Source organism: Tamandua tetradactyla, chromosome 3 (genome assembly GCF_023851605.1).
Source record: "Tamandua tetradactyla isolate mTamTet1 chromosome 3, mTamTet1.pri, whole genome shotgun sequence".
NCBI classification, from domain to species: Eukaryota; Metazoa; Chordata; class Mammalia; order Pilosa; family Myrmecophagidae; genus Tamandua; species Tamandua tetradactyla.
In genome coordinates, this window is record NC_135329.1 from 80,452,200 (window position 1) to 80,479,439 (window position 27,240).

A 27,240-nucleotide genomic window follows, 5' to 3' on the forward strand; every position below is an offset into this window, starting at 1 on the left:
TTCATGTGCCTTTTGGCCATTTGTATTTCCTCTTCTGAGAAGTGTCTGTTCAAGTCTTTTTCCAACTTTGTAATTGGGTTGGCTGTCTTTTTGTTGTTGAGTTGAACAATCTCTTTATAAATTGTGGATATTAGACCTTTATCTGATATGTCGTTTCCAAATATTGTCTCCCATTGTGTAGGCTGTCTTTTTATTTTCTTGATGAAGTTCTTTGCTGCACAAAAGTGTTTAATTTTGAGGAGTTCCCATTTATTTATTTATTTATTCAGTGCTCTTGCTTTAGGTGTAAGGTCTATAAAACCGCCTCTTATCTCTTATAAGATTTATAAGATATCTCCCTACATTTTCCTCTAACTGTTTTATGGTCTTAGACCTGATGTTTAGATCTTTGATCCATTTTGAGTTAACTTTTGTATAGGGTGTGAGATACGGGTCCTCTTTCATTCTTTTGCATATGGATATCCAGTTCTCTAGGCACCATTTATTGAAGAGACTGTTCTGTCCCAGGTGAAAATGTCCCAATTACAGGTCTATAGAAATGTCCAATTTAAGGCATCCAGGGAAATGCTTGGATTTTCTTGGTTCAAGAAGGCTGATAACGTTCAATGTTTCTCTCTCAGCTGGAAAGGCACATGGCAAACATGGCGGCATCTGCTGGCTTTCTCGTGGCTCTACAAAAAGGGACTCTCTCCAAAATGTTTCCTCTTAAAGGATTCCAGCAAGCAACTCCACCTTCAGTGGGTGGAGACACACCTCTATGGAAATCATCTAATCAAAAGTTACCACCCACAATTGGGTGGGTCACATCTTCATAGAAACAATCAAAATGCTCCCACCCAGCAATACTGAATGAGGATTAAAGGACATGGCTTTTCTGGGGTCCACCAGATTCAGACCAGCACACGTGGGGAACAGGGTTCAATCCCTAGCATGTTACTAAGTGGGTTTGGGGCAGAAACATCAAGAACAGTTCCATGTCTTGAGTGGTGTTGGGGAGCAGAGCTCTTCCATCCCCTGCACCCCCGTCTGCCAACACAGAAAGCCTCCCTGCTCTTACCATGCATCGTAGTCGCCCTGGGCATGCAAGCTAAGTGGGAAACAGCAGCATAGGTACTTGAACTGAGTAGGAAACAGCAGCATGGGTACTTGAACTGAGTGGGAAACAGCAGCATGGGTACTGGAACTGAGTGGGAAACAGCAGCATGGGTACTGGAACTGAGTGGGAAACAGCAGCATGGGTACTGGAACTGAGTGGGAAACAGCAGCATGGGTACTGGAACTGAGTGGGAAACAGCACCATGGGTACTGGAACTGAGTGGGAAACAGCACCATGGGTACTGGAACTGAGTGGGAAACAGCAGCTCTGTCCGTCTTACTGAAAAGCAATTTCAAATACGTTTTTGCTTTTATAAGTGTAACAGCTGCCTGCCAGGTTTGGGCACATCTGTCTTTGCTGTTTCAACTGAGTGCTAATACTAGCTGTGGTGACATCTAACCCAGAAGCAATTTTTTTTTTAATACTTTGAGCTTTTTGATCACACAACTTAAAATTTTTGCTTGAAATATGTCAACGGATAAACCCTATAATAGGGTTATCAGCTCCATCGCTTAGAGCATAGAAACACCTGTGGGCAGGATACACTCCCACAGCGACAGTACAGCAGGAAGGAATTTAAGAACACGGTTTAAACTTTGCAGCTGTGAAAATGGAGATTCCCCAACATCTGTTCTTTGTCCTAACAGGAGACCTGATGCCTGAGCTCACGTTTAAGGAGCCACGTGTCGGTTTTATTTTCTAAGCATCAACAAATAGCTAACAAAATAAGCCAGAAAATACTTCCTTTCCCCTGCTTAACCTTGAGGTTAAAACCTCTGCAATGCATTTAGACCGCGGGGCGCCGAGGGGTCCGGCCTGGCCCCCTGCGGACGGCCGGGCCAGCAGGGACCCTCCGGCTCTGACCCCCACTGAGACCCTACCCCTTCGCTGCAGGCAGTTCCGGGTGTCCTGCCGCGCCGTGGGGGTCCACCCGCCGCTGGAGCTGTCCCACCACCAGATCAAGTTCCGGGCCACCGCCCTGTACGACACGTCCGTGGCCACCCTGTACGTGGTCAACTCCCACCTGAGCACCAAGTCCCTGACCCATGAGGTGCCGTGCGTCCGCTCGCAGGGCGCCAGCCTCATGGGGCCCACCTCCTTCGAGTTCCTGCCGCCCCCTGGCGCGCCCCTCACCATCTCCCCCGCCGTGGGCACTGTGCTGCCGGGAAAGGTGGGTGCCCGCCCCACCCTGGGGGACTCGGACCCCACACGAGGATGGGCACAAAGGGCCTGGAGCCCCATTTGCTGTTTTCAAATAGCCCGTCTTGAGCAGCGCCAATGGGTCACCGGGCCCTCCCCGCACCCCACCCCCACCCCCAGCCCTGGGCACGTGGCTCAACCTCTCTGAGCTCAATCCTTGTCTTCAGCACTCAGGGGCGGAGGACAGCTGCTCAGTGGGGAAGCGTCCCTGAGGGGGCTGGGGGGAGGGGGCCGGCCCAGTGGGCCTCTGAAAGGCTGTGTCATTAATTTAGCCAATTCCTTAAGTGAAGGTTCCTGGCACCACAGAGGCTACCAGGGCTCTCCCTCCCCCTCCCCCCAACCTCTCTCCCACCCCTCCCCCACCTCTCCCTTCCCCTCCCCCCAGCCCCTCTGTTCCTCTGCCCCCTCCCTCCCCCACCTCTCTTCCACCCTTCCTCTCTCTGCCTTCTCTCTCCCCCTCCCATTCTCCCCTCCTTCTCTCCCGGTCTGGCCCCCCAAATATGAGCACTTGCACTGCTCTGAGAGTTAGGGGGCTGTGGGGAGTGGACCCTCTACAGCCCCATTGTGCAGGGACATCCCGTAAGGGACAGAAAATGAACCAGCAGACATCACACAAGGCCGTGTGGGTGGTGCAGGCTGGGGAGCAGGGAACCCCCAAATCTGGGTCGCCACCAAAAATCCCCCTCTCACAGGCGCCCTGCAGCCTCCTAGCGTGTCTCAGCTGAGTCTCAGAGGGGTGGGGCGCCCCGGCTGAGGGAGGCGGGAAGGGTGCATGAGGGCGCGGCCCGGGCCCCGGGGTGGAGGGCTGGACGGCCAGCGGCTCCCCCCGTGCCACTCCGCAGAGGTGCCTGGTCCAGGTGGCCTTCCGGCCCGTGCTGCCCGATGAGGAGATCTGCAGGGAGGCCCTGGAGGCGCTGAGTAGAGAAGCTGAGAGCAAGGTGGGTGGGGGCGCAGGGCTTGGGGGGGCGTGCAGGGCGGGAGCGTGACGCGGGGCGGCCCTGGGGCCCGTGGGAATGTGGGGGGAGCTGGGCAGCGGTGGGCAGTGGCCTGGGCCAAGGTGGGGCCCCAGGGCAGGAGGGCACAGCCTGGCCGCCCTGCCTGCCTGCCTCACAGCTCCGTAAGGACACGGCCACCCAGAGGAGGGACGTGAGGCAGCAGTCCCTCGCCCCGATGCGGCTACACAACCAAGAGCGGCTGTTCCGGAACTCCATGCCCCAGAACCCAGAGCTGCAGAAGCAGGAGCTCGAGGCCAGGTGGGCCCCGGGGTGGCTACCCCCACCCCTCTCCCTAGGCGCCCTGATCGACCCGATTGTAGCCCAGTGCAGGACACCCCACCCCAACACACAGACATCAGATGTGGTGACTCAATGAAAGCAGCTCAGTTTGCCTGGAGCAAGCTGACTGGACCATAGGGCTCGCAAGTCAAGTGCTGGACTGGCTTCAGGCACAGCTGGATCTAGGCATTGCCTCAAGGCCTTGGAGGCCATGTTCCCTGCCCCCCCCCCATGTCCCATTTTCCCAGCTCGGCAACCCCAGCCTCCCCAGTGTGCCCAGTAAAGCCCAGGGAAACTGGACAGGCTGGTCCTAGGCTCCTCCCTGTGGCCCCAGGATCGTGGCTTGTGGCCCTGTGACAAGGGCACCCACTCCTCTGGGCTGGCTCGGCCGGGGCCCTGGGGTGGGAGAAGAGGTCCCCACAGGAACAGGGGGAGGGGGGTACCCCCTGGGGGCTGGGCTGCAGGCTGCTGCGTGTGGCCGCTTGTCCTTCCCCAGAGGAGTCCCCCAGATCTCAGGGCCTTTGGGGACAGGGCCGCCAGGGACTGGGCCGGTTTCCTTCCAGCTGTGATGACCTCCAAGCTGCCCAGGCTGCCCTGGCCAGGGCATTTGAAGGGAAGTTCAACAAGTTTGTGGTTCCATGTGTCGTTGCCGCTGGCGACGTCAAAGACAACAAGAGCGGGGAGTCCCTAAGGTTCAGGTGTGCCAGGAGGCTGGGGGGCGGCAGCCAGGCCGGGTCACTACCCCTCGGTACAGAGCCTGCATGGCCTGGGTGGCCACCGGGGCGGGCAGGAGGGACCTGCGGCACCCGAGGGGCTGCCCCCTGGCTCCACGTGGTGCTCACTGACCCCTACCCCGGCCCCTCCCCGGCCCAGCCCCCACAACACCCTGTACCTGGAGCTGTGGTGCCCGGCCGTGGCGCCACCCCTCGTGGTGGTGTCCGACAAAGGCAAGACCACTTTCAACTTCGGGGACGTGGCCGTAGGTGAGACCTGGTGGGCCTGGGGGGGGGGGCGGTGACCTGGACGCAGAGGGGGTCAGTGACCTGGGCAGCTGTCCCCCCCTTTAGGTCACCGCAGCATCAAGAAGGTCTCAATCCAGAACATCTGCTGCGAGGATCTCGCCGTATCCTTCGTGCGGGGCAGGGGATGGAGGGTCCTGCAGGGACACACCCCGCCCCTCCCAGGAGGCCTCCCTGCACCCCAGCCTCCCCCCCCCACCAACGGCCCTCGTGCTCCTTGACTCACCCCCAGGTGGAGTTCTCTGTTCTGAACCCGCACGGCCCCTTTGTCCTGCTGAACCCCTTCAGCAGGCTGCGGGCTGGGGAGGGCCAGGTTCTGGCGCTGTGCTTCTCCCCCCAGGACAGCGTCCAGGTGAGACTACCCCGCGGGGCCCCCTAGCCTTGGCTACAGCCAGCCCAGGAGCTGGGGCGCCCTGTCCCCATGCCCCCACGCCACTGCCAGAGCCCCGGTCTCCCCAGGCCCGAGAGACGCTGGACGTGGTCAGCAGGCGGGGCACGCTGCCGCTCACGCTGGTGGGGACCGGGCTGGCGTCGGTGCTGTCCTGCTCCATCCGAGGGGGCATCCTGGACATGGGCTACGTCCTCGCCAGGGAGTCCGTCTCCTCCAGCTTCAAGGTACGGGGCCTGGGGGTCTCTGGGGGGGCCGGGAGGCGCAGGCCGGGCTGCGGGGGGCCATCCTACCCCAAAGTAGGGGTCACGCAGGGCGGCGGTGCCCAGGGGGGCCTGGGATTGCCCGGTTCCCTCCACCGGCAGCCAGCCGCGCGCTCCTCCTGCCCCTGCCGGGCGCTCTGCCTTCCTGATTTGTCACATTCGCGCTCGGGAGCTCAGGGGGCACCACCGGGGTCCTCGCCAGGGAGGCCACACCGACCTGTCGGTCCCCAGCCCCCCCTGAGGCCCGGATTGGCTCCAGCCGCCGAGGGACCCTGCCCCCCAACCCCCGAGCTTCCAGGAGAGGGGCTGAGGGCAGGGAGGAGCGCGGTGAGGCCCCGCAGCTCAGGAACTGTGGTTGGTGGCAGCGGGGTCGCCGGAGAGGAGAACGTCCAGAAGCAGATGGAGAATGGGGGTGCAGGGGCAGTGCACCCGCCAGAGACGGCGGCCCCGGGGACCGGGAGAGCGGCTGCCCCACCTGCTGAGACCTCTCCAACAGTCGGAGTGGGGGCTGTTCTTGGGGTGGGAGCCAACCCTGGGGGTGGGCTGGCGGCTGGGGGAGAGTTGGCCTTGGGGGGATATGGAGGTGGGTCTGGCTGAGGGGGTCCAGCTCGAGGGGGAGGGGGCAGCGGGGGCGGGTCTGACTGACCCGGGCGCCCTGCTCGTTCCAGCTGCAGAACGACTGCTCGCTGCCCATCAAGTTCTCCATGAGGCTGGACAGCCTGGGCCCCGCGAGAAGCCACGACCGGGAACTGCCGCAGTTCCTCGCCTCGAGTTCCCACAGGACCGACGTGGTCGGTGGGTTCCCGGGCGGGGGCGGGGCGGGGCCCTGGGCGCGGCGGGGCGCAGCAGAGGCGCGAGGCGGGGCGGGGACGAGGACGGGGACCGACGGGGTCGCCGGCCGCACCCCGCCCGCAGGCACGCAGAACTACAGCGGCCAGAGCGTCTTCAGCGTCGTCCCCGTGGAGGGCGTCATCGAGCCCGGCAGGACGCAGGACTTCACCGTGACCTTCAGCCCCGACCACGAGAGCCTCTACTTCTCCGACCGGCTCCAGGTGGTGCTCTTCGACAAGGTGCGGCTCGCCCATCGGGGCCACGCGGGCTGCCTACGGTCCCGCCCCCACGGCCACGGCCCCACCCTTGCGTCCGCGGCCCTCCCAGCCCCTCCCCTCCTGGGCACCGCGCGCACCTGGCCTGGGGACCTTCGGGGTGGAGAGCCTGGGGCCACGGGGTACCCTCCTGCCCCTGCCCTCCCCGTGTCAGCCCTGCCGGGACAGGGCCTGCACCCACTCCCCGTTCCCAGAAAGTGTCCCACCAGATTCTCCTGAAGGGCGCAGCCCGCGAGCACATGATGTTCGTGGAGGGCGGAGACCCCCTGGACGTGCCAGTGGAGTCTCTGACCGTGACCCCCACCTTTGACTGGGAGCACAGAGAGGGTGAGCTGCGGGAGGGGACAGCTCGGTCAGCGGGGCCAGTGCGGGGCATGCAAGAGGAGGCCCACCTCTCTACCCTGAGCCTCCCAGGAGGTCCCGGGCCCATCCCACCCCAGGGCCAGGCAGAGTGGCCGCCTCCAGGCAGAGCTCTGCAGAGAAGGCAGCACCCCCATCCGCACCCCTCCCGCCACCAGCCCCCAGCCCCGCCCTCCCTCCGCAGAGGTCGAGGAGCCAAGGCCCATCCTGGTGACCCTGGACTATGTTCAGCTCGACACCGACATGCCAGCCCCCCCAGCCATCCGGGAACTCCACGTGGGCTGCATTCGTTCCACCCAGCTGTCCCCAAAGAAGGTGAGCACCTCACCGCCCCAGGGGCGGCCCTGGGCCCCCCAGATCTCGTGGTGGCCCAGGAGGGGTGAGCAGCCCCTGGCTGTGGCCGATGGGCGGGCGGAGCAGGCAGCCCCTCCCCATCGCTGCCTCGCGGGCGCTGCGCCCGGCCCACAGACGGTCGAGTTCAGCGTGGAGGGCACCGCGGCCCTGCAGCACAAGGGCTTCTCCATGGAGCCCTCCCGCGGTGCTGTTGAACGCGGCCAGGCCAAGACCATCACCATCTCCTGGACGCCCGCTGCCGACTTTGACGTGGGTGCCCTGGGGGTACCCCTGCCCACCCCAGGAGCGGGCAGCTGGAGGAGGGCGCTGGGCGGGTGGGAGGCACACCTGCCCTTGAGCTCCTCGGCTGAACGTCCCCTCCCCGTTCCAGCCGGACCACCCGCTCACGGCATCAGCCCTGCTGCAGCTCAGGGGGGACGTGAAGGAAACCTACAAAGTTATCTTTGTGGCCCAGGTCGTGAGTGGCTCCTGAGGCCACACGAGCCTCTGCACAGAGCCCCTTGCAGACCCTCCTGCCTGCCTTCGAAGCCCCACGGGCCAAGAGAAGCACGCAGTGTTCCAGGAACCCCAACCCACGACCCTTGTCTCAGCTTCCCGTGCCCTGGGCCCGAGCACCCTACCCGGGCTGCACGGTCAGAAACATCGCCAAGGCCCTCCTGGCCTGCAGACCCTCCTGCCCGGTCCGGATCTGGCAATAAAGTCTCTCCACCCACCACGTGCAGGCCCCTGGGGGGCTACAGGCAGCGTTCCTGGGCGGCCCAGTCCGCCTCACACACAGACCAGTCCACAGAATGACAAACTAAGGAAGGGGTTCCTGGAGGCTGGGGATCCTGCTGGACACCAAGGGGAGTCCCAAGCCTAGAACATTGGGGGACCAGCAGGTGGGGGTGGGGGCAGGGTGCTGGGACCACAGGGCCAGAGCCAAGGTGGCCCAAACCCAAAAGCCCAGGATGGAGGGAGTAAGCGGGGGGCTCTACAGCCCACAGCAGACAGTTTAGGCCCCTGCTGAGCCCAGGTCAGGTCACCCTCTTGCTCAACTCACCTGGGTTCAGGTAAGGCCAGCACCTGTGTCTGTTCCTGCTTTAGCTGAGCTGGGTCTGGGCTTCCCGGGCCCTGTTCAGGAAAAGACCCCCACCCCCACCTAGCCTGCAAGAGGCTCCTTGGAGCCCCAATGGTTCCTTCCCTGCCCACCCCGATCCACACCACCCTGGCTGCCCTGCTCTCCGCAGATTGGCTTGTTGGGTGCTGTCCACTCCTCTGGCCTCCTTGCAGAGGCCCAACACCCACACCCACTCCCACCCCAGCCCATGACAGCACTGGCAGCCTCTCCTGTAGAGTGTGGAGAGGTCAGCTGGCCTGCTCCGGGGCACGGCCTTGGGGAACCCCGCTCTGAGCGCCCTGCCCTCTGAACCCATGCCTCACTGGCCGTGCTGCCTGAGCCTTTCCTTCCCTGACCCTGAGCCCGTGGGGGCCTGTGGCGGCTTTTGGCAGGCCTTGTCTGGGGGCCTAAGCTGGGGCTTTGGAGGTGGCAAGCCCAGGTCTCCTCCTGCGCCCCGCCGTGGCTGACCCGTGCTGTCCAGCCTCTTCCTTGGCAGGTGGGTGGCACAACCCACTCTCATCCTCAGCCTGGTCCTTCTACTCCCTGGCGAGGGCCCCGCTCGGGTCCTGTGCCAGGACACAGCTGCCGGCTCCCACACCCTGCCCTGTCCTCCTGCCTCCTCCTCCCGCATCTGTGCTGGGCCCCAAAGGCTGCAGTCAGGCCAGGCCGCCAGGGAGGGGCAGGTGGCAGCTGCAGCCTGGGAGGCAGGCACGGCAGCAGTCCGTACAGAGGCCGTCTGGCCTGTCTTTAAGCCCGAGGCGCACATGCCCCCTGGGAGCCCCGACATGGCAGAGCCCCTGCATTCACGCAGGCTGGCTCCCTGGTGGCCAAGGTGCTGGCAGGGTGGTGCTGGAGGAAAAGGCCCCAAGCCCAGCCCGGGAGCGCAGTTGGGGCAGAGGCAGAGCTGGGCAGGGCCTCCGGCGAAGGGCTCTCGGCAGTGGTCTGTGTCCAGAGGCACTGCAAGGCCCTGAGGGCAGGCCTCAGACCTGTGCCTCCTCTATCGCGACCCTGGTCTGGGCACCGCCTGCAGAGTCCGGGGCCCCTGTGGGCGGGGCGGGGAAGGGGGCCTGCGGAGGGCGGGGAGGGGTGGGGCTGTGAGGGTGGGGCAAGGACTCCATCCCTCCTCCAGGGCCCTGGGCGGCCATGGGGGTGGGGGTGGGGGCGGTGGAGCCAAGCCCCGCCTCGCTGAGCCCCGGGGGAGCAGCCCATGCCCACACACGGAGATCGCTGCAGGGAGTGTGCAGGGATCAGGCCTCGGTCCTCGCCTGCCCTCCCACCCAACTCCGCAAGCCCCGGGCAAGTGACGCTGCACCCCCAGTGCCAGGCAGGCCCACCCCACCGCTGTCCCCAGCATAGAGATGGCTACAGAATGTGCAATCCTCCCTGGGCCCTGGCTTCCCCCTCAGCAGGCCTGCACCCCTCTCCTTCCTGGCTCCTGTGGGGGTCCCTGATTGTGAGCCCTGCCCCACACAGCGTGTCTTAAGAGGGAGTCCCATGGTGACCTGGACAGACAGGCCTGGCTCTGGCCAGGGAGTCTCTGGCCTGGACACTTCTAGCCCATCCTTCATCTCAACTGTCCCCTGGAGCTGGGGCCTGACAGTTGTAGTCAGCCCAGTGGTCAGGCCTTGTTCCTTGCCCAGGCCTCTGCTAACTGTCCTCCTCCCGCCACTGCCCTGGGCCCTGGTCAGCTGCACTGGCCCTACCCCTCCCACTCCACCACTGCAGCCCTGGAGAGCCCCACGCACTCGTGACCCATGAGTGTCTGCAGGGGTGGTGGCCAAGCTCCCTGCAGCCAACAGCTCTGAGCAGTAGTCCCTGGGCCTGCAGCTGCCCCTGTCCTGCTGGGAGCTGACCTCTCCCGCCCACGGCCGGGGCACCCTGGAGTGGCACCCTTCTGTGATTTGGCTGCCAAGATGGCCAAACCCAAGCAGCAGTTTCCCAGCCCCTCCCCAGGGCCCGGGCCCAGAGTCCATCGCTCTGCCCCAGGAGCTGGCCCCCCATGCCCCTCAGCCCCCGCTGCAGCCCAGTGCCCCTTGCTGAGTCTCTGAAGTCAGGCTCAGAGGAGGTGGGCATCTGGGTCTGGGGCGTGGATCCCCTGCCTGCCCACCACCCTGCGGGGGTTGCTCCCCCAGCACACTGCTGCAACCCCCACCTTGTCGCTGAGTAATGGTCAGCCCCAGCCCGACCCCAGCAGGTCCTCGGCCCAAAGGAGGCCCTGTGGGCCAGAGCCCTGGCTCTCACAGCAGCTGTGATGTCTGCAGCTTTTTGGAAAGAGAATAAAGTTTGTTTCTAGGTGTTCTCCACTTATACGAAAAGGGTTTCAGGATACTGTGGGCACTGTGCCCACCCCTAGTCCGTGCCCAATGTTATCTGTGGGGTACATCCTGGAGGGCTGCAGCTGCCCAGGTGGCCAGTTTGGATGAGGGGTGCCATGTCCGGTGCCACAGCAGCCACGGTGCAGCCACGTGCAGGTAATGGGCCAGAAAACCCCACCCTCTCTGGGCCCCCTTTTTGTCCACCACCCCCGACCCCCCAGTCCTGAGGACAATGAGGCTCAGAGTCAGGCCCCACTGTTTATTGGACGTGGGTGGTGGGGAAGCGGGCAGGGACCACTTGGGGAGCTCCCGAAGGCCACAGCAGCTGCTGTACTGGACCGGCTTGAAGGACTCTCCGGTCATCATAGCCATGAACTCGGGACAGAGGAACAGGTCAGCCACGCCCTGGTCCTGGCCCCCCACCCCCAGCACCCCGTGTTCACCCTCGTAATTGATGGTGCCGTCCCCATCCCTGTTGGCCTCCCTCAGCATCTGTTCAGCCTCCACCTCGCTGAGGGGCTCCCCTGTGTTCATGAGCATGTACCTGCCGGGGCCGCGCTGAGCCCAGCAGTCGCCCCCGCCCCACCTGGACACCGTGCTCCGCCCCCACCCCTCCCACCGCGCCATGCGACCCGGCCCCGGCCCTGCCCCGCCCTCGCGGCCCTACTTGAGCTTGTCCCAGTCGCCGTAGCCCTTGTCCTCCCGATCGAAGACGCGGAAGCCGGCCCGCAGCTGCCCCTCCTGGTGCTGGGCCTTCTCCTGGTGGACCCTCATGAGGGCCAGAAGCCGGCGCAGCTGAAGAAGCCTCTGTCTGCTGGGACCAGAGGGGGTGGGCGCCCGGCCAGGCCCGGGCCCACCCCATCCCCGCCCCGCGTGCAGGGCCGCCCGCTCACTGTCGCGGTCCACGTCCCGGGCCATGGAGGCCAGCTCGCCCTTGGTGGGGTTGAAGCCCAGCAGGCTCATGAGCCGCTCCAGCTCGTCTGTCTTCACCTGCCCGCTGCCCTCCTCGTCGAACATCTCGAAGACGCCCTTGTACTCCTCGACCTGCCGGCCGTCAGGCGCTCCACCTGTGGGGACACAGCGCCCGCCCCGCCAGGACCCGTCCAGCCGCCCGGCAGCCCCTGAGGCCCACAGCATGGGGAGGCTGGGGCGCGGGGGGCTGGGGCTGCGAGGCAGCAGCAGGTGGGGGCCCTAGGGCGAGGCTTCCCGCGTGCACGAAGCCAGGCTTGGGGGTCTTGGCTGCCGCGTGGGTGGGCCCCTGCCCCGGGAAGAGGGTCTGAGTGTCGGGGAGCTCGGCGCCCGCCTGCCTCCCAAGCCCCTGGGCCGGCTCTACCATGAACGCGGCTGGGGCTCTGCGGCCGGCTGGCACCAGGCGCCGACGCGTGGCGGTAGCAGCGGCGTTTTAGAGGGGCCTGGCTCCTTGGGGTCCCCGGGGTCCAGATTCCACGGCCTTTTATGGCAGGAGTGATCCTGCCACCCTATTTTGGGAGAGACCAGTCCTTCCCCACAGCCCCACCTGTCCCGGGGGACCCGGGGGACCCTCGCAGTGGCGCCAGGCGGGCAGGGAGATGCCGAGCCCGGGCACCACGGTTCCCTCCAGGGGTGACGCCCTCATCTCGTCTGCCCCCCACCCCGAGGCCGCCCTGCCCGCCTTCTGCCACGGCTCTCATGGCGGCCTGTGCTGGCTGTGGGGACAGATTGGAGCCGGGTGGCCTGGGGCAGCCTTCAGGGGCTGGTGGGTTGAACAGCACAGGGAGGCCCAGCTGGGGGTCAAGCCTGCTTGCTCGCGGGGTCGGGGGTCCCAGGGGCTCTGTACCCAGGCAGTCACTCCTGATGTCACGTGGACCCTCGGCACTCACCCACACGTGCATGCACTCCTGCACACTCGCATGCACACACATATACATGCCAACACCCCCCTGCTTTCTGAGCCTAACTAACCAGTCAGAGCCCAGGCTGCGCCGCCACCCTCTCAGGCCCCTCTGACCAGCGCCAGGTTGTTTGCCAGGTAGGTTGGGGTCCCTGGGGGCTCCTCATCGCCCTCCTGCTCCCCACCCAGGACTATCACAGCCCAGAGTCCCCAGCTCACCACCCCCCACCCCGTAGCATTGTCCCTGGGGCACTCCATGGGCTCACAGCCCTGGGCCCCTGATGCGTGTGAGCAGGTGACGGTGGCCTCAGTGCCACCCACCAGGACCTAGCCAGCCTTGGGCCAGCTGCTGAGGCTGCGGGATTTGTGCTGACCAGCACAGAAGGTTCCAGGTGGCGCTGGCCCAGGGGTGTAGGGCAGGGGCTGGAGAGGGGTGCTCTCAGGGTCCTCGCTGCAGCCAGGCTCCTCCCTGGCCTTGGCTACCCCCTGGGCAGAGGTCATGTCCCCCACGGGGCTCAGGGCAGGTCTTGGGGTCACCAAGAAGCCAGGCTGTTGGGGCTGCAGTGGCCTGGGTCTGGGGACACAGGTGCTGAACCTGCCTGGGCTCCATAGGGGAGGGGGCTGCGACCCTCATCTTGTTCAGAGAGCGCAGGCCACAGTGTAGACCCCACCCCCCACCCCAGGACCCCGGCCACCCAAAGAGGGAGCGGCACAGAGCTTGACCACAACAGCCTTGGTGGAAAAGGATCCCCCGCTCCTTTCTCTCCAAATTCCCGAAACGACAAGGGAAGGAGTTGGCAGTAAGTCACCGTCTCGATGACACCAGCTCACGTCTCCAACCCGATGCCACCTAGGATGGCAAAGGACAGAGACTGACCGGCCTGCTGGGGTGGGGCCCGGGCACCTGGGCAGTCGGTGACCAGAGGCTGTGACTGTACCCCAGGGCCCCTCCCCACGGGCCCCATGAGGCATGGTCTCTGGGCACCAGGGGGACAGCAGCACAGGTACCACCCCCAGACACAGCCCCTGGACCCGGCTCCACACTCAGGCCAGGCCTCCCCCAAGCAGGGAACCTCGAGTTGCTTCCAGAACAGAACGTGCAGAGAGGAGCCCACAACCCTGCCACTGCCACCAGAGCCACTGAAAGGACAGCGACAGGCCTGCCTTGCCTGGGGCTGCACCCCTCCTGGGCACCCGGGGCCCTGAAGGCTGCGAGTGGCCCCAGGCAAGATGCTCCGATGGGCAGCTCTCACCTGCAGCGTTGCCGTGCTGGGCCGAGGCTGGCCGGCTCTGCTGCTCTGCTGAATTCCCCCTGGCCCAGTGCTGCCTCCACCCCATTCCCCCTGCATCCATACTGTGTCTTGGGGTGGCACCTGTGCGGTTCCATGTGCGGCAGAGAGGGCAGGTGAAAGTTGGGTCCCTCACTAGGGCACACACCCCAGGCAGCTTACCTGTTGCACTCTGGCTGGTGGTGAAGCAGGAGACAGAAGGGAACACATGAAGGAATCAGATGGCCCGTGCAAGCACCGCTGATGATGCTCTCCAGAAAGCTGGCAGACAGTGGAGAGGGGGTAACAGGTGCTTGAGCACCAGGTGTGAGCAACAGGTGAGAGACCAGGTGTGAGACCAGTTATGTGCCTCAAGCATGAGCACCAGGTGTGAGCTTGCTCTGGTCTCATGCAGCTTCCTTGCTTTCCACTCCTGCAGCGGTGTAAGCCAGGACTTGATGGCCACAGTGGCTGCAGTTCATCAGTGTTGAAAGCTGGCCAAGGTCATGGCCCTGGTGCGGAAAGCCTGGGACCCTGCCACATGTGGGGACATCTGGGTGGAGGTCTGGAGGTTTGGCCTCCTCAGCCTCCTGTGAGCCCTGCACCTGCAGGTTTCGTTCCCTTCTCCCAGTGAAGAGTGGGACCTGCCCCGGAGGTGGGGAACGATCAAAGAGGCCTTGCCCCACCCACCCTGGCATATTTGTCCCCAAGGTCCCCTCCGGACCCCCACCTCCAGGCCGAGAGCTGGGGCTCCAGTGCAGCATGACCCAGCTGGTGAGGACAGGGGAGGAAAGGGACCGCCCCCCTCCAGGCTGCAGGGGCAGGAGGCCGGCGGCCCGAGTCTGCTGGCTGGGAGGGGCGACTCCTCGGGGAGCTGTGCTGTGACATGGCCTCCCCAGGTCCCTAGGGGCACTGAGCTCCCGTGTCCACAGCGTGGCCGGCTCAGGAACACCCTGAGCTGCCTCTTCCCTGGCTCATTTCCTGCTCCTCCACCGGGGCTTCCAGCCCGAATAAAGGTCTCCAGGTCGGCTTTGGGGGAGCCCAGGGTGGACAAAGTTTATAAAAACAAAGAGAAACCAAAGTCCTGGCCCACCACACCCTGGGCGATGCGATGAGCCTACCAGGTCTGCAGCCTGAGATCCCAGCAGGGTGAGGGAGATGCTGGGATATTGATTACAACCGAAAATGTGATGCGAATGCTTTCAGGTAACCGGTGAAACAAGAAATAGATGCAGAGCTTCCAGGTCTGTGGGAGAAAGAAAAAAATGAAGAAAATGCCATATAGCATGAAATTAACATCACTGAGTGGTGTCTGTGAAAGTGGTCAGGATGGGTAATTTGATGTTGGGTGTCGTGCCGGTGTGAGGCTTTCTGTACCCCAGAAAAGACCATGTTCTTTTAACCCATTCCTGGGAGGGCAGACCTGCTGCTGGTGGGAGCTTTTGGTTAGGATGGTTTCTATCAAGCTGTGATCCAGCCCATTCAAGGTGGGTCTTAATCGTCTTTACGGGAGCCCTTTATGAGAAAATAAACACAGAAAAAGCTGAGAGAAGCACACGAGAAGTTTGGAGAGAGCTTAGCAAAGAAGCCCCTGCAGAGAGCTGAGAAAGGAAAGCACCACAGAAGCTCAGAGAGGCCCCTAGAACCAGGAGCTGAAAGCAACGAACCCTGAGCAAAGGACAGCAGACGCCAGCCATGTGCCCTGCCATCTGACAGAGGAACCCCGAATGCCAGTAGCCTTTCTTCAGAGAAGGTATCTTTCTCTTGATGCCTGAATTTGGACATTTTCGTGGCTGTAGAGGTGTAAATTTGTAAACTAATAAATCCCTATTGAAAAAAGTCAACCCATTACTGGTATATTGCATTCCAGCAGCGTTAGCAACTTAAAACAGGTGTTACCACAATAAAATTTATTTGAAATGTGATAAACCCAACTGAACATGGGAAGGGAGAAAGGAGCATAAGGAAAGCAGGATAAATAGAAAGAGAGAAATGCAATGAAGCACTCCAACCACCCCACACGCTCCCAGGGGCCAAAGCTGGAACAATTTAAGAAAGAAAATACAGTAGTACTGGATGATAACCTGAAGCAGACAACAATATGGCAGGGTCCATCTGATACAAATAAATGGCCAGGTAAACGGAGGGGAGGGAAGGGAAGTGCTGACAACATGCAGCTCCATGGCCTCTGGGCGCTGGAGGGGCCTCCCCACCTTCAGGACAGGTGGCACCTGGTGACTTCCTTTCCAGGTGCACAGGAGAGGTGCCTGCCCTGCATGTGATGATGCGACCACCCCTCGCACTTGGGGGTTGGCTTCCCCCACCCCAGCGGGGGAACCTGCCACAACCCTAGGACACCAGGGGCTTGGCGGCGCCGGTCACACCGAGCTCGTGTACACACGTGGGACTCACGCTCTCTTCACCGTGGGAGGATTTTTACATGAAGACATTTGTTTTATAAATTAAAGAAACTGAACGATGTAATTATACATGGTTTGAAAATAAGAAATCCTCACACTGGCAACTAGCTGCAGACCAGTCTGTGTCTCTGCAGTCCTCGAAGGCTGGGCGAGGGGTTCCCTCTGCGGGGAGGGCGCTGAGGTCAGTGGGTGAGGGGGCGAGGGGCGCCTCTACTAAAGCTCCCTGCAACGCCTGTGCTGCCGCCACGGGCACAACGGGAGGCCTCTCCGTAAGGCAAAGGTTTGGAAGCTGTTTTGGGAGGACGCGTTAACCTTGGCTTTCCACATTATGCCTGGTCTCCCCACCCCTACCAGGTCTGAAGACTCCCCGCATCACCTCAGCCAGCCAATGGCTGCCCCCCAGCCCCAAGCGCTTTCCTTGGGTAAATCCCTGTTCCAGGACACGCTGCCGTAGAACTGCCAGTCGAGGACAAGAAAGTGCCTCCGTGCCAAACACCTGAGCCACAGGTCAGCCCCAGGGCACATGGGGGATACGCGGCCACGACACGGGGGCCACCCCGACCTGCCCAGCAAGTCACTGACCAGTGCGTCTGATCGCAGCCGGAGGCTCCTGTGCCCTCGGGCAGACGTGAGAAAGGACCCAACGTAAGACACACGACCTCTGTGTCCAACAGGCACCTTTAATGGACACATCTCCACGCAACAGCCATGGTGCACAGAGAGCCAGGCCATGTGGACACAGGGACAGATGAGGGGAGAGATGAGAGCCAGGCAGGCGGTGTCCATGGGCTCCACTTCACCATGCCATGTCCTCGGCGCTTTCAGCAAGCACTGAGCAAGGTGGCCATCAACATCCAGCTGGGACATCCTGCGGGTGGGGACAGCTGGTCACCCACTCGCTGGGGAGAGACACGCCCTCGCCCTTCCCTCTGGACACTGACCCCAACTGCCCCCGCAGAGAGAGCTGACTGCTGCCCCCTCCCACGAGTGTCCCTCACCCGCCCTCGTGCCCTGCTGTAGGGCCAATGCTGATGTAGGTGGAAGTCGGGGTGAAGCCGACACCCCAACCAGCTGCAGCTGAGAAAGGGGTCTGGGGACCACAGGCAAACAGCTCAACCCCCAGGCTATACGGACTTCCTGGGCCACCCCAGCCGAACGCCCAATCAAGCTGTTGCTTTAGTGTCCTTGTAGGTTCCTTGCAGTGGGCTGGGAAACACGGGGCACTTGCTAGGGATGAGACTTCTACCCCAGACCACCCGCATGGGATGGGGGGGTGAAACCAGCCCTCCGGGACCCCGGGAACCCTGCTTCCTGGCAGATCTGCCAGTCCCACCAGCCTCGAGCAACAGCTGCAGGCAAAGACCACAGCAGAAGCAGAGACCACAAGCGCAGGCACTGTGGGACACAGGGGGCTGAGGCCGGGCAGGTCGCCACCGCCCCGTGCACCCTGGCGGCCATCGGGGTCCAGGCTGTGGTGAGGCCGGCAACAGCTTTCCCACCCCTGGCAGATGCTGCTCTGAGTGCAAATTCCCAAGGCTACCAGGCATCCTCAGAACCAGTGTCCTGGCACATCCCCAGGCCAGCAGAGGGGTCACTGCCCAGTCGTTGTGGTGGCAGCCCTGGCGGGAAGCCCCTGGGAAGCGTCCGGCCATCCTCCCTGCTCCGGCCTGCTCTGCTCCCTGCCTTAGTGCTCGGCCAGTGGGTGAGTCCTGAACTCGGGGCAGCGGCCGAGTTCCCCACATTGTGGTGGCTTCGGGACTGAGTCTCGATCAGCACCCAGGCCTCCTCCCACCCAGAAGGGGACGGAGCACAGGTTCCGTCTCCCCTAGAAGGAAGCCCACAGCCTGTCCCGCCTGCCGACCCCCCCCCCCCCCACCGGCTGCTGGAGAGGAGCTGGGCGGCCCCTGTTAGGTGACCAAGGGGCGGTGGGACCTGAGCTTGGTCTGTCTGCTCCAGCGTTCCCAGCTGCGGGCAAGCCCCTGGGGTTCAGCCCTGCACCCGTCCCCTTGTCGGAAAGCCCCAAGAACAGGCCAAAATGAGCCATTCTCTGGGGTGGCTGCCAGATGCCATCACAGCCACTAACAGGGACACCTCCCAATTCCTCTGGCCCAAGGTTCCTGCCGTGCCCCGCCCTGCACCAGCGCAGAAGTGGGCGTCCCTGATGGCATGGGGCACGCCTTCTCCCCGGCCACCTCTGCACCCCAGGGGCCGGTGCCCAACCGAGGTGTTCGCAGCGCCAGGCTGAGCTGGACCTGCCCTGAGTGTCGCCGATGGCCCAGCTCGAGGGCCTCAGCCAGAACTCGAGCTGCCCAAGCAACTGCTCCACAGGTCGAGGCCAGGCTGGCCTTCCTGTCTCAGGAGTCTTTTCAGCCTACCTGGAAACGCAGGTGACCCAAAGACAAGAAGTCCCCAGGGAACAGGAGAGGGGCAGCGCGGGCCTCTGCGGGGCGCCCCCGCAAAGCCCAGCTCCGCCCTGGGCGCCCTCACATCCCCTAGACTGCCCATGGGACAAGGCTGCGTGCTGGGCAGGACGCCAGACGTGGGGGCCTGTGGGGCCCTGTGGGCATCGTTGGGCACTGCCTCCCTGTGCCCAGGACCGGCGGCTGCGTTAGGTAAAATTCAAATCAGGAGGATCGCGGCCGTGCGCCCTCGTGCACGAAGCATGGTGTCGCTGGCACAGCGCAGGCCGAGGACCCTCAGGGGCACGTGGCTTTCCCACCCCTGACCTCAGGGCTTGGCGCTGGGAGCGCCGGGCAGTGTGGGGGAGCCCCGCACCCGACTTAAGAACCCGAGTCTCACAGCTGGAAAAGGCGCCGTCTGAGCACCTCCCGGGAGGACTCGGGACCGTGTGTCCTGACGGGAGCCGGGTCTGCTCCCGGAGCCCGCGGCGCCCCGTGGAACCTGCCCCACCCGAGGAACCTAACCCGCGTGCCCAGGGACTTGGGTCACTCGCTGGGGCTCGGGCTCCTGGCACGCGGGATGCGCAGGCCCACAGCCCCATGCTGCACAGCAGGCGTCTAGCTCCTTGGCAGAATCAGGGTCCATCCCCCGGACTCAGAAGACAACGCCTGAATGTCTCCATTGGGTCCACCAAGGACGAGACGACTCAGTACCAGCGACGGGGACTTTTCTCTTAAGAGTCGACAACCTGAGCTCTGAGAGCCCAGCACACCCGGGGCCATTGGGGGCCGCCTCTGCTGGGGGGCGTGGGGCCAGGGCAGTCTAGGCCCCGGCAGCCCCGGGGAGGGCAGGTGGCTGGCAGCCAGGCCATGGGCCACCGGAAGGCAGGCAGCAGCATGAACCCTGCCCTTCGGCCCATTCTATCCCTAAAACGTTACCTCAAGGGGTCACAACTGGGCAGCGCTGAGCGGGTGGGGGGCCTTGGCCTGTGGACGATAGGGCTGTGGCTTCCACAGGGTTGAGTCACCCAGGGAGCCTGGTGGGGACACTCACGTGGACCCGAAGGGGGCCTGGCACATGGGACAGCTCTCCAGGGCCGGCGGCTCCTCCCCCGACGGCAGCTCCTCGGCACTGGGGTCTGCGGGCGGCTCAGGCGTGGGGTGAAGGCAGGGCGACGAAGCCGAAGACACCGACAGGGACCCCGGGTGCCGCCCCGCCGCGCAAGGCAGCGAGGAGGAGCGGGCCAGGCCCCCTGCGGCCCCTGGAGCCGGGGGCAGGGGCGTCCAGAGAAAGGCCCGGGGACCCACCCTGAAGACTTCCGGGGGTGCCTCGCACTCCGGGCCGGGCCCGGGATCCTGCGAAACGGCTAGGTCGTCGGGGCCCGCCCCCCACCGCGGCCTGCCCGCCCCGCCGCCTCGGGCTCGCGCCCTCGCCCCGGAGGCCCCACGTGGCCCCACCTGGCCTGGCGCGGCGGGCAGCGGCGGCAGCGGGTCTCCCGCCGGGCTCGGGTCGGAGCCCGCGGCGCGCAGCAGCGCGCTCCACAGCTGGTCCCGCTCGCTCGCGGCGTCGCCGAGGAACCACGACGGGTCCCGAGGGCGCCTGGGGGGGAGGGCGGGGGGCTCAGCGGGGGCGCCCACGAGGGAGGGGCGCGGGCGGCGCGGAGGCACCTGAGTGGGGGGCGTGGGGCGAGCACCCAGCCCGCGCCCCCGGCCCGTCTCCCCCGTCCCCCGCGGGCGGCCTCAGGCGGCTCAGCCTGGGCCGCGGCCTGCGCACCGCCCCCGGCGCCTCCATCGGCCACCCCCGCCCCCGCCCCGCGCGCACGCGTCCGGCGGAAGTGGAGGGAGGCCCGCCCCCGCACGGTCTCCAGCCGCCCGCGGAGACGCCGACCCTGGGGGACGCCTACCCCAGCCTGGCCCCTCGCCGCCCTGCGCCCCAGGCGCGGGTGGCCGTCGGAGCGGAAGGCCCCCGGAGCCCACTCTTTGGGGAAACTGAGGCTGGGCGCCTTCCGTCGCCGCCGCGGAGGCGGGGCAAGGGCGCGGAGGCCATTTTCCAGAGGGGCGGGGGCGGCTGCCCTCCCAGAATAGCGGTCGGGATCTCCCACCCCCAGGGGCCCCTTCCCTCCTCCGGAGACCTGCCGTAGGCCTCGGAGGAGGAGGAGGAGGAGGAGCAGAAAATGGGGGTGCTGGAGGTTCGGGGGCCCCACTTTCCGCCCCGCGGCGTCCGGCCCTGGCGGAGTCCCTAAGGAAAAGAGGCAACCCGAGCTTGAGGGAGGGAGTGGGCGCCATGGGGGAGCCCAGGGACGCCCCGGCGGGCCCGCCCCCCCCTCCGGGACGTGGAGGCTCACCACGCGGTGGCAGCAGACGCTCAGGCACACCCACGCCCCTCCCGGGCCTGCAGCCCTGGGCATAGCTGCCCCTGCAGGGGCCTCCGGGGCCATCTCCAACCTTCCAGGGCCTGGATCTTTGGGAGGGGGGTGCCACAGGCAGATGTCACTCCCCTGTGGGGCCTGCTGGGACAGGTCCCCCCACCCAGGCCTACCACCTCGGCCTTTCTGGGCACCCCTCATTCAGGGCTCTGGGAAGGGGGCCCGGGAGCTGGAAACGCAGGGTGGCCTCAGGTCCCCTGGAGGTGTGGGGCCCCCAGGCCCTCCTGAGCTGGGCTCAGGTCTGTGCCCTCCTGCACACTTGAGCCCTGGAGTCTTGGGCCAGCGAGGGGCGCCCCATTTTGCTTTGGCCTTCGCCATCCGGATGCTCATTCACCCCCAGGCTCCAGGGGACAGGGCCTGGCCTCGGGGCCAGTCTGGCACCAGCTGACCGGACTGAGAGCACCGTCTGGACAAAAAAAGAAGAGGCTATGGAAGCTCATCTGATTCCAGATATGATGATGGAAGAGGGCCACCAGGAAACCCTCCCCAAAGAGTGGGTCGAATCAATCATCTGCGTGGACCGAGTCCTCCTCCAATGGCTGGTGGGTGAGGAAGGTCAATGTCTGCTCTAAAAAGCAGGCAATTGAACATGCACACTCACAGCGGAAGGAAACCATTAAGAACAGGAGGGCAGACCATGCTGGACAAATAGAGGTGTGTGTCTAAACAGGAATTGCTCTGTGTCCTCACACAGATGAGTGAGGGCGTGCTGGGAATTCCCTCTGCAGGGATCTGGCAGGACTGACATGCGGGTCTAGAAGTGCACATGTTTTATCTCATTTTTTTTTATAGTTTATTAAAGCATTAATATAGTTTTAATGAGTGAATATTTTTAGTTTGCAAAACCAACTCTTCATGTTTATATAATTAAAACACATAAACTTTGAATCTGAAGAAAATAAATAAAAGACTGTATTCGGGAGGGGAAAAAAAAAAGGCCTGGGGTTGGGCCTCCTGGTCTCCTGGCTGCTCAGGCCAGTCCCCCTCTGGTCAGCACCTGGCCCCAGGAAAGGCGGGGGACTGGAGGCCTTGGGTGCAGAGGAGAGCCGCGGTGACCCCTCACTGGGGAGCAGGCACGGCAGGTGCCAGCATGTGTCGGGAAGCCCCACCCCTCCCCTAATCCCGCCCGCCCTTTAGGAGATGCGCTGGGGGCACCCCCACCTCAGACTCCCCCAGGTGCTGTGGAAAATGGCCCGACGGGCGGCCAGAGCCACTGGAGAGTTGAACTTGGTTAGAGTCTTCTCCGGAGCCTTCTAAAAAGTTTAGCGTTAATTGGGAAGTTATTTCTCTTCGGGAGGACTCTTGCTCTGCAGAAACCATTTTTTTAGGACCCTCAAATCAAGTAGTCATGTTTATAAAAGAATATTCCAGTGCTTTGGAGTGGACACCTCTGGGTGATTGTGGTCGCTGTGGGGGGGGTCCTCGGCTCAGTTGAGAAGTGCAGAGGGGGTCAGGGGTCAGTCTCCGAGGCCGTGTCATTCTTTGTTCCCTTGGGCCCATTGGAAAATGATGCTTTTGTGGACAGCAAAGTGGACCCCTCCTCAGCTCCAAAGAGCCTCCTCCAGAGCCTGGCGCTGTCTGCTGGGCACTGGCACCTTCCTCTCCAGGGCCCCTGGCATCCCTGGAGTGGCTGTGCCTGTCCTCCCCGAGGTGGGGGTGGTGATAACACCCCCCCGGCCTCTGGGCCTTTCTGGAACATTCCCATCCGATTTCTCGCAGGCGGCCTCTGCCCCGCGGCCGCCCTGCTTGCTGGGTTTCCATGCAGCACCCCTGGGGGCACGCGCACTCTTGAGCCACAAGGGGCAGCCCAGCACCCCTACAGGCAAGAGTGGCCTCAGGGGGGTGGGACTCCATTTCCAAACCCCAACCCCGGGTGGTTGGTACAGGCAACAGGGCTGCCCCCGGGGCAGGGTCCTCAGGTCCTACCCGCCTCTGGGTCTTTGGGAAGCTGAGACCCTGCAGCAGCCTTCAGCCTGGGTCACGGCAAACTCCCCGAACCCCATGTTTTCAGGTGCCAGCTTCTCAGGTCCGGCTCTTGGACCTCGGGGCTCAGAGGTGGGCACTGGCCCCAGCCACGCTGTCCTGCCACCGCCTGGCCACCTGCCTCAGGCCACAGGGGAAGTGGCAGCTGCCTTGTGCTCTGTCACCCAGCCTCAGGCCCACATCTCACAGTGGGGCTCAGACGTGGCCGGCAGCAGACAGGTGCCCCATGGTTCTCCACGGTCTCCCCAAGTCTTCTCTGACCGCTGCCCCCTCCCCACCCCTCCAACTCTACAATCTACAGGTGACAGGGCCTGGCTGCCAGCAGGAGGGGCTGGCTGGGGTCAGCAGCTGGGGCCACGGTCCCTGTGACAACCTCCAGGCCCACATGAAGCAGTGGGGGGGCTGGGGAAGGAGGAGGTACAGGAAGGTGAGAGACCCCCAGCGACAAGGGAGGTGAAGAGGCAACGGGAGGGGCCAAGGGGCAGATGTCAGGGACAAGGAGGAAGGGCCTGGGGTGCCCTCAGGGTACAGCCACCTGCCCAGGCCACTGCAGCCAAAGCTGGGAAAGGCCCCCAACCCATCTCACCATCTACAGCCCCTCCCTGTGTGGCTGAACTCCCCCTGATTCACCTCCCCAGTCGGTGTCTGGGGAGCACCCAAAGCTAGGGTTTCTGCGGGGCACCCCACCGCCGTCCTCACTCAGGCCAGCCTGGTGCTGACCTGTCCACGCTTTCCAGCTGGAAGGTCTCCAATCCCCCACTGGGTTCAGCCACCCAAGCTGCGGAGGGGCCCAGCTGGCCCCGGCCCACCCTGGTTCCTGCACCCAGCGTCCCTCCCCCTCCCCCACAAGCTGACCCCCAGCGACTCCCCAGGGTCCACACATGTACCCCGCAGTTGGCAAGGGCAGCCGGGCCTGGACACAGTGCCCGTGAGTGGATGGCGCTGCTGCCGTGCGGGGCCTGCTGGGCCGTGAGTGGGGTGAGCCGTGGCCTGGAGTCCGGGCCTGGCACGTCCTGAATGGACTCACACGAAGAAAGGCTGCCCTTGACTCTCAGACACCTCCTCTGAGGAATCCGTCCGTGCCGGACAGGCCCCAGGACAGCCAGTTCCCTCCAAGGGCAGCATCTGGGGTCTGCGGAATAGCCGTGTCTGGGGGGGATGGGCAAGGGGGCGGCCGGGCCCGCGGACTCCTGCCACCTGTGGGATCCGCCATCTCAGTCTGCATGCCCAGGAGTGAGGGGTGTAGGGAAGAGAGCGGGGGTGGCTGCCCTGGGCCCGCTGCCCCTGGCCCCTCAGGAATGGTGGGTGACAGGCCTGTGCTAAGCTGGCTAACGGGCCATGGGGGTGGCGAGCCCCCGATTGTGGATTTTAAGATACAGTTCCATGTTCCCAGATACTAGTGCTTCCTTTGTTTCTCACCTGAGACCTCAAAAGCAAGTGTGGTGAGAAAAAGGGGGAAGAGAAATGAGATAAAGTTTCAGTGGCTGAGAGATTTCCAACAAAGTGGGGAGGTTATCCAGGTTATTCTTATACATTATATAGATATCCCTTTTTAGTTTATGGTGTTTTGGAGTGGCTGGAGGGAAATATCTGAAACTAGTGAGCTGTGTTCCAGTAGCCATGTTTCTTGATGATGATTGAACAATGATAGAGCTTTCACAATGTGACTCTGTGAATGTGAAAACCTTGTGTCTGATGCTCCTTTTAGCTACTATAGCAACAGAAGAGTAGAACATATGGAATAAAAATAAATAATAGGGGGAACAAATGTTAAATTTAGTTTGAAATGCTAGTGGTAAATGAAAGCGAGGGGTAAGGGGTATGGTATGTATAATCTTTTTTTCTCTATTATCATTTTATTTCTTTTTCTATTGTCTTTTTATTTCTTTTTCTAAATCAATGCAAATGTTCTAAGAAATGATGAATATGCAACTATGTGATGATATTAAGAATTACTGATTGTATATGTAGAATGGAATGATATTTTAATGTTTTGTTTGTTAATTTTTACTTAATAAAAAAACTTTTAAAAAAAAAGTCATCATGTCCATTTCAGTACATATAAAAATATTTGCTTAATGCTTTGTGCAATACTGATTTTTGTCCAAACAAAATTATATCAAAAAAGCCAATAAATTCACATCAACAATCCTCAATTTTAAAAATAAATGGATTAAGGCAACTTTGAAATTTCCATAATAAGATCTGAGACAAGATTAAACAACAAAAAATTTCTAGCACAAAATTAAAATTTCAAGTTCAAGATTTATTTTATGCCAAAAAAGTATAGAAACAAAATAGTATTTACACATTTTATAATAAACAATGAAAAAAACAAGGTAGGTGATAATCATAACAAGGAGAATAGAGAAATAGCATATAATTATTAAACTGAGAACTAGATAGATCTAACAAGTCCTGTGCATGGGCCAGTCTTAATCAGGCTTCATTTATCAGAAAATTTTAGTGCCCCATGTACCTAACTCACTCACTTCACACATACACAGCATAAACTCAGCATAGAAATCATTCATTTCAACACCCTCTAATAAATACAAAACTCCTGAAATATAACTACAACCTCAAAGAATTCCATAAATGCATATCAATGCACATGAATGGTGCAAACAAAGAGATTTTACACAAAGTCATTCATGTTTGGCCTCTATTCTTGTGTACAGCCAGACCATGTAAAATCAGTGAGTAATTTTCTGGATCATATAATATTCTTGCTGAAGAATCAACCATCAGTCCGGCAATTTTTTTTTTTTGGACGGGGTGAGGCATAAAGAAAGAGCAAGGAGGAAAATCTCAAAATTAAAGATGTCTGGCAGATCTCACTTCGGATAACTCCAGCACATAGTATAATCCCTTATCTGAATGCAGGGAACCAGCTCTTGTTAATAAAACTATTGGGTATAAAACCATTGTGACTATTTCCCACATCTGAGAGCAGTCTTTATCTTACAAGCAGAAGCTGAAGTTCCAGAAGAGAAAACATATCTTTCCCATTTGACTCCACTGTAAATGCTGCTGGAGACTGGTTAAATAGAAATCCTCCTGAGCCTGAAGGCTGGGCTGGGGCTAGAGGTGTGTGGCAGATTTGCACCAAATGTGAACACTCCTGATGGATTATTGTTTGTGAAGTTGAAATTTGTAGTGCTGATGCCAAGTTGGAAAACCAAATTGGAATTAGGAGTTGTTCCAGAGACAAATGCAGACTGACTAGGCTGTTATGCAAACACAGGAGGCTCGTACTGCTTCATACTGTGCCAAAAGTAGGTGGTGGTTCAGGCTGAGAACCAGTTGGAAATAATGCTACTGAAGATGATACAGATCTAAAGCCTGGGGGATTAGGCCGGTTGGCACTTTGACTTTATGCAAATGTTGGAGACTTCTTAGTACCCAATGCTGGACTGGCAGATGTTGAAGGTCCAGTGCCAAATACAAAGGAGGATCCTGAAGAGCTAGATGTGGTTGTAGCTCCAAAGTTGAAACCAGAGATTGAAGTTTATTGGCTGACTTCCCAGACCAAAGACAAATGGGGTGACAGCTCTACCAATGCTAGATGAGGCTGCTGGTTTCTTATCTTGAGAAAATAGCAAAAATTGATATTTGCTGGATTCAGTAGAGTTACCAAAGACAGAGCTGCGCACAGGATTGCTGACCTGTCCTAACACAAAGGTGGCCACAGGTGGATTGGAGGAAGAGATGGTGCTACCAAAATGCTAACAGTGATATGAAACTGCAAATTTAAAATCTCCTATGTGTTTAGAAAATTTAATCCTCCACTTATAGAATTCAGGGACCCAGAATCTGATGACACACCAAATTTGAAGCCTCCTTTAAAAGTTTCCAGTGTTTGTTAAAGTCTGAGAAGGCCCAGAAGGGGATGATGAGATTACAAATTTGAAGGTTGAGGTTGCTGGATTTGAAAATGAACAAAGCCTTTAAGCTCATATTTTTTTCCCCAGTTTTGCACTTTCACATGCTACACATTTGAAAGACTGCTTTATTCTCTCCTAGGCATACTTCACAGTCCCAGCTTCCCTCTGGTTTCTTAAACTTGTCCAATTCCAGCTGCCTTCCAGATGACAGCCAGCCAGCTAGAGTGCTGCTACTTGAAGCAGGTACTAAACTCTCTGGTTTTGCAGACATACAGGACACATCCTGATTTTCTTTTGCATTATTAGAAACGCAGCCTATTGGACACTCCTAAGATTTTGTGGGTCTTTTGAGCTCATGTCCAAATCCAAAAGTACCAGTGGTCACAGGGCAGCTAGAAGATGAAGCAGTCATATTTACAGGCTTTCTGAAGCCACTGGCCATGTAAGAAACCACTTAACACCAATTCCAGGTTTGGCTGTTTCACAAGCAACACATCTTACTGCTTCAGGTTT

The 27,240-nt window shown here is 61.0% G+C and overlaps 2 protein-coding genes and 3 pseudogenes across 10 annotated transcripts in view; 1 reads left to right on the forward strand and 4 right to left on the reverse strand.

Moving 5' to 3' along the window:
* The window catches only part of LOC143677424 (cilia- and flagella-associated protein 74-like), a 126,910-nt gene extending 117,698 nt beyond the window's left edge, over positions 1-9,212 (forward strand). For 3 of the 8 annotated variants that reach the window (XM_077153363.1, XM_077153365.1, XM_077153361.1), the window contains 14 exons: positions 1,991-2,267; positions 3,139-3,234; positions 3,410-3,549; positions 4,134-4,268; positions 4,444-4,553; positions 4,638-4,693; positions 4,822-4,941; positions 5,049-5,204; positions 5,909-6,035; positions 6,156-6,310; positions 6,541-6,673; positions 6,891-7,021; positions 7,175-7,309; positions 7,431-9,212. In XM_077153363.1, the coding sequence (XP_077009478.1) occupies positions 1,991-2,267; positions 3,139-3,234; positions 3,410-3,549; positions 4,134-4,268; positions 4,444-4,553; positions 4,638-4,693; positions 4,822-4,941; positions 5,049-5,204; positions 5,909-6,035; positions 6,156-6,310; positions 6,541-6,673; positions 6,891-7,021; positions 7,175-7,309; positions 7,431-7,532 (1,873 nt within the window). In that variant the 3' untranslated portion in view covers positions 7,533-9,212. Of the gene's footprint in view, positions 1-1,990; positions 2,268-3,138; positions 3,235-3,409; positions 3,550-4,133; positions 4,269-4,443; positions 4,554-4,637; positions 4,694-4,821; positions 4,942-5,048; positions 5,205-5,605; positions 5,832-5,908; positions 6,036-6,155; positions 6,311-6,540; positions 6,674-6,890; positions 7,022-7,174; positions 7,310-7,430 lie in introns of those variants that run through there. The other 5 variants (XM_077153362.1, XM_077153364.1, XR_013172603.1 and 2 more) reach the window with 5 other exon arrangements.
* A 1,507-nt stretch (positions 9,213-10,719) lies between these two features.
* Positions 10,720-12,345, reverse strand: LOC143675674 (uncharacterized; annotated as a pseudogene). The gene is made up of 5 exons (XR_013171671.1): positions 12,106-12,345; positions 11,808-11,952; positions 11,368-11,541; positions 11,142-11,285; positions 10,720-10,849 (listed from the first exon to the last, which is right to left on the reverse strand). The product of XR_013171671.1 is annotated as an uncharacterized LOC143675674 (transcript).
* Positions 11,908-21,175, reverse strand: LOC143675675 (uncharacterized). Its single transcript, XM_077151747.1, has 9 exons — positions 21,117-21,175; positions 20,777-20,892; positions 20,100-20,670; positions 19,486-20,031; positions 16,615-16,900; positions 16,129-16,194; positions 14,734-14,858; positions 13,796-13,894; positions 11,908-13,194 (listed from the first exon to the last, which is right to left on the reverse strand). The coding sequence occupies exons 1-9, from the start codon at positions 21,173-21,175 to the stop codon at positions 12,984-12,986; spliced, it is 2,079 nt and encodes a 692-aa protein (XP_077007862.1). The 3' UTR covers positions 11,908-12,983.
* A 4,598-nt stretch (positions 21,176-25,773) lies between these two features.
* On the reverse strand, positions 25,774-26,565 carry LOC143675676 (nuclear pore complex protein Nup153 pseudogene; annotated as a pseudogene).
* Positions 26,566-26,568: 3 nt separating this feature from the next.
* On the reverse strand, positions 26,569-27,169 carry LOC143677426 (nuclear pore complex protein Nup153 pseudogene; annotated as a pseudogene).
* Positions 27,170-27,240: the final 71 nt, after the last annotated feature.

Excerpts from the sequence above, each read along its gene's own strand:
- LOC143675675 (XM_077151747.1), bottom strand. The coding sequence starts at position 21,175 with ATGGCGAAGGCCAAAGCAAAATGGGGCGCCCCTCGCTGGCCCAAGACT. Across the intron at positions 16,195-16,614 it reads GGCTGCGATCAGACGCACTG|AGGGAACCCCTCGCCCAGCC; the intron begins GTCAGTGACTTG and ends CCCTCCCCGCAG. Across the intron at positions 13,895-14,733 it reads GATCTCAGGCTGCAGACCTG|CTTTCTGGAGAGCATCATCA; the intron begins GTAGGCTCATCG and ends ACTGTCTGCCAG.